This window comes from Erpetoichthys calabaricus, chromosome 2 (assembly GCF_900747795.2).
Source record: "Erpetoichthys calabaricus chromosome 2, fErpCal1.3, whole genome shotgun sequence".
Lineage (NCBI taxonomy): Eukaryota > Metazoa > Chordata > Cladistia > Polypteriformes > Polypteridae > Erpetoichthys > Erpetoichthys calabaricus.
This window is the reverse complement of record NC_041395.2, coordinates 130578205-130590993: the sequence shown is the minus strand read 5'-3', so window position 1 is coordinate 130590993 and position 12789 is coordinate 130578205. Positions and strand designations below refer to the sequence as shown.

General features: G+C 36.7%; 1 protein-coding gene across 2 annotated transcripts; it reads right to left on the bottom strand.

The window, feature by feature from the left end:
* Nucleotides 1-890: 890 nt before the first annotated feature.
* On the bottom strand, nt 891-12012 carry LOC114669610 (extracellular calcium-sensing receptor-like). 2 transcript variants are annotated; one of them, XM_028825791.2, is made up of 6 exons: nt 11798-12012; nt 6898-7189; nt 5719-6534; nt 4961-5188; nt 3770-3893; nt 891-1789 (listed from the first exon to the last, which is right to left on the bottom strand). In XM_028825791.2, the coding sequence occupies exons 1-6, from the start codon at nt 11959-11961 to the stop codon at nt 891-893; spliced, it is 2523 nt and encodes an 840-aa protein (XP_028681624.2). In that variant the 5' UTR covers nt 11962-12012. The 2 variants fall into 2 exon arrangements, with proteins under 2 accessions (XP_028681624.2, XP_051778388.1); XM_051922428.1 differs by lacking the exon at nt 11798-12012 and adding an exon at nt 7465-7678.
* Between the last annotated feature and the right edge of the window lie 777 nt (nt 12013-12789).

Genomic DNA, 12789 nt, shown 5'->3' with positions numbered 1-12789 from the left:
TTTTTAGGCTGTTACAAGTTATACTGTACAGGTATATATAAATATTGACATTGTAAAAAATACATTGAAGATATTGATCAAGCCAGATATTTTTTTTCTGTAATATGTTCAGGCTTCTGACTGAACACATCCATGATCAGAAACCAACACACTGACAGGCCTTTTATAGATTTGTCTTTCCCTTTATCCCCAGTAAACTTGGTTTACTCCCACTGTTGTACAGCATGCTTTCAAGTCATTTGAACACAAGAAAATTGCCTGGTGAGACTGAGTGTGTAGACCACGTATTTCTCCTTGTATCTGTCACTGCAGGGACATTCTGATTAAAAAAGCAGTTTCAAAAATGAAAGGATGGATGGCTCATGGAATATCTTTCATCTGTTAGACGGCACCCACAATTAGAAATGATACATCTCCAAATGAAAGAGAAACTATATCATTTTATTGTTTTGCACAGAAAATAAATAAAAAATCATTTTACCATAAATTGACAGATTTTAGATGCACATGTTAAAGGAGGCCTCGCAGTTAGGAGACCTGGGTTCGCTTCCCGGGTCCTCCCTGCGTGGAGTTTGCATGTTCTCCCCGTGTCTGCGTGGGTTTCCTCCGGGCGCTCCGGTTTCCTCCCACAGTCCAAAGACATGCAGGTTAGGTGGATTGGCGATTCTAAATTGGCCCTAGTGTGTGCTTGGTGTGTGGGTGTGTTTGTGTGTGTCCCGCGGTGGGTTGGCACCCTGCCCGGGATTGGTTCCTGCCTTGTACCCTGTGTTGGCTGGGATTGGCTCCAGCAGACCCCCGTGACCCTGTGTTCGGATTCAGCGGGTTGGAAAATGGATGGATGGATGTTAAAGGAGAAAAGAGTATAAACGCATACAAAAAATCAACACCTTTTAAGCTCTTGCCATTAAAAACTTTTTTGTATTTCTCTCAGGTCTGATCAGAATAATATAACATTTTGGGAAAAAAATTGTTGTGATTATGCCAAAACTGGATGCCAGAATTGTAAATATTTCCACAGCTACGGTGTACTTTCCCGGAGTGCTAATGTAAGCTGGGATGAACGTTAGCCAAACAGTGCAGAAGATAATCATGCTGAAAGTGATGAATTTAGCTTCATTGAAATTATCTGGCAATTTTCTAGCAAGGAAAGCCAGTACAAAGCAGATACTTGCTAGGAAGCCGATGTAACCCATTAGACAGCTAAACCCAGTAATGGAGCCAATATCACATTCTAAGATGATTTTTGAATTCTGATATTTGGTGTTTCTGGATGGAGCTGGTGGAGATATGACTACCCAGATTACACAAATTAGGGCCTGAATTAGGGTGAATAAAAACACAGTTCCCCTTTGCTGTAAAGACCTAAACCACTTCATAATGTTTTTCCCAGGTAAGGTCGCTTTGAAGGCCATAATGACAACAATAGTTTTCACCAGGATACAAGAGATGCACAAAACAAAACTGATGCCAAATACAACATGCCTTAGGATGCAGGTCAGATATGTGGGTTTTCCAATGAAACAAAGGGAGCATAGGAAACACAGAATTAGAGAAATAAGTAAAAGAAAACTCAGTTCAGAGTTGTTTGCCTTCACAACTGGAGTTTCCCGATAGTAGATAAACACTGCTAGTACAGCTAATGACAAGGCAGCCCCAGATAATGAAACTGCTGTCAATGCAATTCCCAAGGCATCTTCATAGGAGAGGAACTCAACTTCTTTTTGAACACATTGGGTTCTTTCAGGATTTGACCAAGAATCAGGCTGACATTTGTCGCATTCATCAGCATCTAGAAATAAGAAGCTCTGGTTTAAAAAAATAAATTGAATTGAAAAGTAATAGAAGAAATTCCTTTTAGTTAACACTGACAGTGGCCAGAGCTTCTGTTCCTCTCATTTCTGCCCCAGCTAAAGCTTCACTGTGCAATCTACTCTATGCTGTGCATAAAATATCAAGAACCCAACTTTTCCTCTATATCTTAGAAGTAGAAATACTTCCTATTTCCCTTATTATGACTAGGCTGGGTTACAATAAAAAAATGTAACCTCTAAAAACTTTTGCCTGCAATTTATAAAATGATGGGACTGGTGTTTACTTCTATGGGACTTCCTTGCACACAAATTTAAAACTACACATAAAAATACTGTGTATCCGAATGCTATACATACCAATATCTGCATTGCATTAGGAATGAATGAAGAAGATAAACTATTAATGATCTAAATGTCATAAGCACATATATTTAGTTAAAGCATGAATTGGTAATATTCGAAATGAACTAGAATAACATTTTTTTTCTTTTTGGTACTCTCTGATGGCTTCAGAACTTCAAAATGAATAATAAGGAAAAGAATAATTTCAATCATTTTATCCTTCTCTACAATAAATAAGGAGACATACAAAGTGGATTATAAATACAAAATGACACCAATAAAACAACCTAGTGTTGCTGCCTAACAACTGCCGAAGGTTGGCTCTAAATCTGAATCTAGCTGTGCAGTTTGCACATTCTCCCTGTGCCTTCATAGTTGTTCCTCCATTTACACCTATTTTTCTTCACATCACAAATATATGTAGGCTAATTGAATTAGCAATTCTAAATTGCTACAGTATCTGTGATTTGAGTATGTGGGTTAGTGTGGTCTGTGATGGAATGTAAAGATAGACTCTTGGCATCTAGAAGAAATCCTTTTGTTTGTTTAGAGTTTATATCCAACTGATTCTGAAATCTACTTGTTCTATTAGTTAACTTTTTGTTACATGATTTCTGGTAGCTTATTTCTTAATATCTCTTCAATAAGTTAATTGTACATTCACAATCAAACTTAAGATCACGTCTTTTATCCATCCATCCATCCATTTTCCAACCCGCTGAATCCGAACACAGGGTCACGGGGGTCTGCTGGAGCCAATCCCAGCCAACACAGGGCACAAGGCAGGAACCAATCTTGGCAGGGTGCCAACCCACCGCAGGACACACACAAACACACCCACACACCAAGCACACACTAGGGCCAATTTAGAATCGCCAATCCAACTAACCTGCATGTCTTTGGACTGTGGGAGGAAACCGGAGCACCTGGAGGAAACCCACGCAGACACGGGGAGAACATGCAAACTCCACGCAGGGAGGACCCGGGAAGTGAACCCAGGTCCCCAGATCTCCCAACTGCGAGGCAGCAGCGCTACCCACTGCGCCACCATGCCACCACACGTCTTTTATATTTATTCATTTTTATATTTTTTATGGAATGTTTAATTCTCTCAGTACTGTATCTTTTTATATCTTTTTGTCTTGTTGATGGTAATTTTTTATTTCTTCATATACATCTTTGTTTTGTTACAATATTTTCTTTTTTCTAATAAAAATTGATGATCAACCATTTGTCGAAAATATTAAAATGTCACCTAAAATGCATGTCTTTCGACTATGAATGGACACATGTTAAAAATGTAATTTTTACTAATTTACCACAATTGATTGAAGTATTACCTGAAAGCATCTGAAACAAAATAAGATGCAACTATTATAGTGTACCTGTGAATATTTACACTAACTGATTTTGGTCTAATTTACAAACTTTACTGAATCTGCCATCTGTGTAAGAAGAAACCAGAATGTCCAGAGAAAGCCTACAGATGTACTGGGCAAAAATACTGTATTTAGAACCTAACCATGGCTCCTTAGATCTTAACAGCAGCGCCAACCAATTCATTTCTAAACAACCCCATATTGTAAATATTTTGAGTACAAAAAAGAAAAATATACCTGTCTGCCCACTGATTTCGCCTTCTGCACATGGGATGCAATCAAAACAGCATACTGGCTCACCCTTTCTCGTGGCTTTTCTTGTTCCAGGTAGGCAGCTTTTACTACAGACAGACTGTGGAGGCTGCACATAAATACAACAGTAAAAAAATTAGCTTTTTGGTGAATTAATTCAGAAATCATGTTGGTTTAGCTAGTCATATTAAAAGTTGTTTAGAAGGACGAGAGATGAAAGTCCAGATATTGCAGGACTGATCGTGGTATTCTTGCTTTCTGTCTTGTTATCATAAGTCTTCTGTGTTGTTGTTAAAGTGATGTGGGAGGGTATTTGTCTTTACCTACAGTAGTCCAGGGTAAACATCGTCGAGATTTATTATTTAGAGAAACTACTTCAAGTTCACTCCTATAGAATTTGCATGTTCTTCACAAGTTCTTACCCTGCTCTCCCAATATTGATTGACATCTGCACATTTTCTTGTTGGCTTGTGTGTCTGTGTGCCCTTCAATGACCTGGTAGGATTGACGGGATTAAGTGGACATGAAAATGGATGGATTGATGGGAATTAATCATGGTATGTATTTTTAGAATGTTAAGCCTGTCTACTCATAATACAGTAGTTAAGCAAGAAAGGTTTTCAATAGAACTTGAGCTTGATTTCCAGTATCATTCTGTTTGAGTGAGCAAATACTGTGAGGTTCATATGAACAAACTTGTTTAACTGTTTTATTTTTAAATGTGTTCAGTGAAAGCACTCAAAAATGTACATAGATGGTGTCCAGCATTGACTGAAGCACAACAAATGTGAAACATCTGTTTAGTAACTGACTATTTAGGTTAGCAAACTTCAACAGGCCACCACTGGTATTTGAAACTGTTTTTAACAGATATGACATGTACAGTTTATGCTGTAGTTAATGCATAGAAAATATCCATCATAGCTTATTGATTACTGCTTACATTACTAAAAAAAATTTTCTTGACATTTTATAATTGCAAAATGTGTCTTCTATTTAAATAATCATGACATATACTTTTCAGTGACCAAAAGAAACATACATCAAACAAGTTATATTTAATTATATTATTTTCTATTTTTTTTTTGTTATTTCTTTCAAATCAAAACATTTTTAATTAAAGTAAATCTAACTTCACAACTGACATGGAATAATGTCAGAATTCTTGAAACCTACTTTTCCACTAGCAAAATTCCAAAACATTTCATTTTCTTTAAGAAAAAGCTCCTTTCCAGAGCCAGAGGCTTTGTCAAACACTCCAATGGTTTTAATTTCAGTATTTCCGTCAGTGTTCAGTTGCCAGTTCACAATGTCGTAGGTTGCAAGGGCATCTCCGTTCTCATCAAAAGCAACTCTTTCTCCTGAATGTGTACTAAAACTGACTTGTTTCAGGTAGTGATGAAGCTGAGAAAAAATACATTTATTATATGTTGTTGTATGCATATTTCTAGACATTAATAGAAAAACAAAGCAAATACTGATTATTTCATTTTTTCTCCTTCTCCTTCTCATTTTACACACTAGCAATAGGAGTTTTTAGGAGGTCAAACATGCATAGGAATGATTAAGAAAGAGACATTTTTCAGAATGGATTTCTCTAGACAGTAGTTGTTCTTTCTCTAAAATGGAGAGTTTGATTTTTGAACAATATGAAATATTAACTTTTCAAATTTACCTTTAAACCATGCACAGTAAAAAAAATAATTTTGAATGAATGTAATTAAATTTTTTATTTAAAAGGTATAATTTTATTGATAAATATTACCGTAATAAGATGTTATTTAATGCATTTTAATATAGTTTACAATTTAAAACAATTGTTTATTTATACTATGTGATATTCTCAAACTGTTTTACTATTTGTATTTGTACTTAATGAACATTATCACTGATAACATGTCCAAAAGTTAGGGAAGGAGAAATGTGAGCTTTACCTGCCATGGTTGTACATGTACGATGTCTGCACAGGAGTTGTTCTCAAATGGACCGTTTCCTTTTTCACAGGAATTCAAATTATGAAGTGCGTGTGCAATTGCATATACAGCTTTATAAACATTGTAGGAGGCTCTTAAGTCTGAAACATCACTATACGCTGATTGGGTGTTATTGATATTCTCTTCTCCTGTGCATTCTTTCCAACTAAAGGAGTTTGTAATGTTTTCTGAAAATCTGCATTCAAACATTTTTTCCCAAAATTGTTGAATTACATTTTTCCCTGAATTTATATCAGGGTGAACTTGAAGGAGAAATTCATTGAGTCCTGGAATGTTTCCTCTGCGAATGGCAATGCCTATTGTTCCACCAAATGATCTGAAATTTTCTTTGCTTGATAAAACTGTTGATGTACTCCATCCTTCACTTGCAATCCACTGTCTGTCAGTAATATTCTGGCGCACTGCTTCTCTTACTAAAGCAGTTACATCCACCCCAGATGAAAATACCGTAATTACTTTTGCGGTTGACTGTTTTATAGTATTAATTATTTGTTGCACTTTGCCTATTTCGTTAACTTTTGGGATAGTCTCAGAGAATGATATGCAACCAAATTTTGCTATTTCCTCATAAAATGTTCTCACAGCATATTGTCCATAATCATCATCACTTCCTATAATACCAACCCAAGACCAGTTAAAATATTTAATTATTTGTGCCATAGCTTTGACTTGAAAGGTGTCACTTGGGATTGTCCTAAAGAATGAAGGGTACTCTTGTTTATTGCTTAAGCAGGCACATGTGGCATAATAACTCACCTAAGAATAAAAATAGCAGCATTAGCATTCTTCAAGGAATAATATGTATAAAAACAATAAATTCAATGCAGAAATTTCAGAAAGTGACTTATTTTATTAAAGGGAAACAAAAAGGAAATTTAATATTGTAGTAAAAAAGCTATTAAATATAATGTTTGTGCTGTAACAGCAAAGACATGCTTGAGTTAAGGAACATTTATAGATTAACTACTTTTATTGTTTTCTGTAGTTTTCAGTTATTAATAAATATTTATAAAGAGTGTATATACTCTATATACACAATGAAAGAAATCAATTAATTTCAACCGATACAAAATAGGCTATAGATATGCTACAACAATAACTAAATTATTGAAGCGTTACCATTGGCATACGGAAAAGACCAACAATTCTTGAGAGAGCAATAGAATGTGTGGATCCTGGATCACCAACTATAGCAAGAACAGGGGGGGCTCCATTGCAGTTGATTTCAGTGCTCACTTCATCTAGACCACCAACTAAAGTGACGGCCGCTCGGAGTGCCACTGGTAATCTAACACAATTGTCAAAGATTCTGTATCCCAGGGTCACATTTGGCAGAAGTGTCTGATCTTTGTTTATTTCTTCGATAGCAAACACCATTGTTTGTGCCCACTGAAACACAGAGAAGTCTAGGCTGTCAAGAGAAAAACAAAATCTTTTTATTAATATATAACACAGATATACATATAAATTGATTATTTCCAACAACATATGTTACTGTTGCTTGAATATTCATTTTGAAAAGTAGTTGACTTATGTGTAATATATATATACTACGTAAATACTTTAAAATACATTTTTTAATTCTTAAAATATATTTTTTGGATGCCACCTTGATCTTATCAACAAGCAAAATTAATGTTAAAATATTAAACCTGTAATAAAAGACACAGTTTCTTTATAACTCACCTTTCACATTTCCACTGCTCTGGTTTAGATTTAAAGGACAACTCAGGAATAATAGTTTTAAAACTAATTTCAAATAGCCCTCCTAACATAATGTGTCCTTTTTTGTACATTCCATTTAAGTCAAAAGTATCCCGTAGTTTGCATTTATGATCCATATTAGCCATAATTGAAATGATTAAGCACAGGAAAACCTCAGACATGAACAGTATGCAATTCATTTTAGAGCCCATTGCATAAGTCACTATTGAAGAAGTATTTATAAATAAGAAATGCAGTGGCCTCTCGAGAATATGAATAATTTCATTGGAATTAATAAGTCACATGCCTCTTTTTGAATAATTGCTAAGCACTTTACTTGTCTGTATTTAATAAGCTATATACAGTATAAAAACAAGAACCTAATAAATGCATATTTAGAAAACATTTTAAAAATATGTTTTTCCTGTGATATTGTAAAGAAGCGTCAATGTAAAATAGACATTAAAGTGACTCTGATTTTTGTTCATTTGCAGTAAATAAAGTGATGCGTGACATTTTTGTTAAAAATAATGATTGCGTTTTTATGCTTCACAACTGCTAATTTGGAAACACAAACTATATTTAAGGCTGCTATTAGGAGGAATACTATTTGTCATATTTCAAACATCACATTGAAGAGGGTTTAAAAATTAATGTGAATCACTTTTCAGGAGGCAGAATGAAGAGGCTGCCAGTTGCCTTTAAAAAGATTTATTAAACATTTTTTAAAAGAAGTTAGCATTGTTTTTATAGAGGGATGTAACAATTTCTTGAGTTACTAGGATTAACATTGTCTAAAAGGCGTTGAGCTTGTTTGTGATGTAACTGGACACATCTTATAGGAGGACAGGGATCAGATTTTTCACACCTCCAAACTTTAAAATACAATGGAAAGACACACAGTTTGAGAATTAAAAGGTTTTGTAAAATACCTATTTTTTGACTTATTCCCTTACCGTTCCTGTCTTGTTTTTCTCTGCCATACATGTATGTACTGTATATATAGGCTTACAGTACATACAAACTGCCTTCATTCCAGACTACAGATGGCCAGAGCCTACCCTGGCAGCACTGGCACAGGTTGGTCCAACAGCCATAAACATGAGACCAGTCCATCAGACCACTCACACCCACACTCAACTCACTCACATTGAGATGGCCAATATAGAATTGCCAATAAATGCTTAGTATGTGAGTGGAAACATTTGTAGTATGGAAGAGTTTTTTTGTTTTAAAACTCAGAATGACAATGACTTACTTGGTACTAATAAACACCAAAATGGTGCTACCTCATATGTGCACATACCCATTTGAAGGGGAACCCTTTCCAGGGTTTGTTCCTGCCTTGTGCCCTATGCTATCTGAGATGGGGGATGAAGCAGGTTAAAAAATTACTGCCTGGCCCCTTTGAAGAGTATCCATACTTGTTCCTTCCCAGTGATTTTTCATACCTAATTACCTTTTATCTCTGGATAATCTCACCTGTTTATTGCATATTATTCCTTTATTTATACCCAGATGGTAAATGGATTTTATTTATGTATAAGGCATAAAACATAGGTTGGCAGTTACCCGAAAACGACACTAAAGCCTCTATATACTATTATATTCTGCCTTCACTTAAATTACAACAATTAAAAGGGTCAAGGCCAGGTACTTGTTAAACCTCTTATACAGCCTGATGTAGTACATGATAGGGTACCAATGCTAAGCGTCCTAATTAATTAAGGGTGGAATGTTGTGCTGGGCGGCACAGTGGCGCAGTGGATAGCACTGCTGCCTCACAGTTGGGAGACCTGGGGATCCGGGTTCGCTTCCCGAGTCCTCCCTGTGTTGAGTTTGTATGTTCTCCCCGTGTCTGCGTGGGTTTCCTCCCACAGTCCAAAGACATGCAGGTTAGGTGGGCTGGCGATTCTAAATTGGCCCTAGTGTGTGCTTGGTGTGTTTGTGTGTGTCCTGCGGTGGGTTGGCACCCTGCCCGGGATTGGTTCCTGCCTTGTGCCCTGTGTGGGCTGGGATTGGCTCCAGCAGACCCCCGTGACCCTGTGTTCGGATTCAGCGGGTTGGAAAATGGATGGATGTTGTGCTTCCCTTAAAGCAGTGCATTACATTATATTTTATTTGGTTGCATACTGTTGCTAATGGAGTACTAATTATCTTCATTGACTCTGCGTTCAGATAGATAGATAGTATGGACCTTCAGCCCGGACACAGACAGGCAGACACCAATGGTTCCAACACACACGCATTTTATTCACAATATTTACAATCCCCAACACAGTCCTGCACAGCACACAGTGCCCCTGCACTAATCACCCTCCAATGATCCTTCCCTTGCTTCACCGCCTCCACTCCTCTCCTCCGAGCTTCGTCTTCCTCCTTCCGACTCTGGCTCCAGACCGGACGTGCTCCAGGTGCCCCCTGCTGAGCTTCCTGCGGCACTTCCTGGTGTGGCGGAAGTGCTGCATGAGCACCCGGAAGCACTCCGGCGTCCCTGGAAGTCGTTCCGCCAGCACCTCTGGGTGTGGCGGAAGGAAGTGCTGATGTCCAGGGCTTTACAGTCGTCCGGGCGCCCCCTGGTGGTGACCACATAGAGGGTTGAGCTTCCATGCTCAGTTTCTGTGGCCCCCATACAAACCAGGGCAGCTGCCCTCTCGCGGTCCGGGGGAGGCGTAGTCCCTCTCCCGATCCTTCTAGGCCCCCCGCCCGCCACAATAGATAGATAGATAGATAGATAGATAGATAGATAGATAGATAGATAGATAGATAGATAGATAGATAGATAGATAGATAGATAGATAGATCACAAATGTAACCATTCTGGCATAAGAACTATAATAAATGGTTTGAGGATAGTTCCAAAAGGATGCTATATTTGTTTGCTTCATACAAAATCCAGAAGTCACCAATCCTGAAGACAAACATTACCCCTGATCTAAGTCTGTCTACCAGCTCACACTTTAAATAACTCCTGGCCTCTTTCTGCTCTTGTCTTTTGCCTCAGACCAAATGGACACAAGTCTATACAGTATCTCTCGTCAACAGGCAGTGCAATAGTAGGTGATGACATTGTGTATGAGCACACCTCTGACAACCCCAACAACCATCCGGTAAATGGGGCTTTCTACTTTTTATAGTTTTTTTTGGTATTTTCCTTACAGAACTATCATCATTCAACTGTGCAAAATTAGTATATGACAAACATATGTTTTCTAATTATTTGAAGAATGAATATAATTAGTATTTAGTTAGGTCTATTAGAACTTGATTTTCATATGTTTTATTGCCTGGCCTGATCTATTCTTAACATAAAACTGTTGGTAATGTAGTGGTTAGCGCAGCTGCCTAATATCACAAGTGTCCTGAGTTTGAATCCCATACCTGGGCACTGTCTGTGTGAAGTGTGGATTTTCTTCCCATATTTCAGTCAGTCTTTGTCCAGGTACATAATACAATACAATACAGTTTATTTTTGTATAGCCCAAAATCACACATGAAGTGCCGCAATGGGCTTTAACAGGCCCTGCCTCTTGACATCCCCCCAGCCTTGACTCTCTAAGAAGACAAGGAAAAACTCCCAAAAAAACCTTGTAGGGAAAAAATGGAAGAAACCTTGGGAAAGGCAGTTCAAAGAGAGACCCCTTTCCAGGTAGGTTGGGCGTGCAGTGGGTGTCAAAAGAAGGGGGTCAATACAATACAATGCAGTACACAGAACAGAACAATTTCTCAATATAGTAAGAAATAAAAAATATAAATTTTAGAAGTACAGAGCAGAATTCCATTTAAGTGACACAAAATTGTCTACAAATATGCTACAAATCACTGAAGTGTTACCAAAGGCATGTGGAAAAGCCCAACAATTCTTGAGAGAGCAATAGAATGTGTGGATCCCGGATCATCAACTATAGCGAGAACAGGAGGGATACCACTGCAGTTGTATTCAGTGCTCACTTCATCTAGACCGCCAACTAAAGTGACGGCCGCTCGGAGTGCCACTGGTAATCTAAGACAATTGTCAAAGATTCTGTATCCCAGGATCGAATTTGGCAAGAGTGTCTCATCCTTATTTATTTGTTCAATAGCAAACACCATTGTCTGTGCCGACTGAACCCCTATGAAGTCTAGGCTGTCAAGAGAAAAGCAAAGTAATTTTTTATGTACTAAACAGACATCCATAGAAAAAAAAGTTTTAGCCATTTATGTTTTCAAAAAATCACATTAATTGTTCTTTGAATGGCACCTTGATTTTATCAACAAGCAAAATGATTGTTAAGGTAAAATCCCTCCATTAAAAGAGGCAATGTCTCTAACTCACCTTTCACATTTCCACGGTTCTGGTTTAGATTTAAAGGACAACTCAGGAATAATAGTTTTATAATTAATTTCAAATAGTCCTCCTAATATAATCTGCCCTTTTTTGTACATTCCATTTAAGTTAAAATTATCCTGAAGTTTGCATTTATGCTCCAAATTGGCCATAATTAAAATTATTAAGCAAAGGAAAAATGCAGACGTGAACAGTATGCAATTCATTTTAGAGTCCATTGATAAGTCAGCATTGGAGAAGTATTTGTAAATATGAAATGCAGTGGCCTCTCGAGTACAAGAATAATATCACTGGAATTAAAAAGTCACATGCCTCTTTTCTGCAATGTATTTGAATAATTACTGAATACTTTTTTTTATCTGAGTTTAATAAGCTGCATAGAAAATACAAGAAAAGCATAAATAGAAAACAATTTGGTCTGTGATGTACAAAAACATCTTTCTGCCTGCGATGTTTGAATAATGTTTCTGTGTATAGACATTATATTGATAATGATGTATTATGTTTATTCTTTCTTTATAGTAAAGAAAGTCCTGTAAGATATTTTTATTTAATAATGACAGTACACTTTTGCTGCTGGATGGTTGCTAATTGTAAACATAAAATACTCTTTAAAAGTGCTATTACTGTTATCAACGTGGCTCAAAAACTTTTCAGGAGGCAGATTGAAGAGTTTTTTTACCTAATTTTAAAAAGAACTTATTAAACAATTGTTTTTAAGAAACAAGCTTAATTATGGAGAAATTATGCAACAAGAAAGAAGTTACCCTTTTTGCTAAAAGGGAAATTACAATATAATATATTTTGCCTTATCATAATGTGATCTGACTGCTTAATATTTTAATTCTGGTTATTTATATCAACCTAATTGGTTCTATAAAGGGACCCTGCATGGTGAAATCTGTGGATGAACAAATAAAAAGGAAAGAACAAGAAATGATCAATGAAAGGAGAAGTGAAGGAATGAAGGTTAAGGGTGA

Bases quoted from the DNA above. Each gene is read 5' to 3' on its own strand.
- LOC114669610 (XM_051922428.1), bottom strand. From the start codon at position 7,664: ATGTCTGAGGTTTTCCTGTGCTTAATCATTTCAATTATGGCTAATATG. The intron at 6,535-6,897 runs GTAACGCTTCAA...TTTTATTCTTAG, and splicing joins GTCTTTTCCGTATGCCAATG to GTGAGTTATTATGCCACATG. The intron at 5,189-5,718 runs GTAAAGCTCACA...ATTTTTTCTCAG, and splicing joins TACATGTACAACCATGGCAG to CTTCATCACTACCTGAAACA.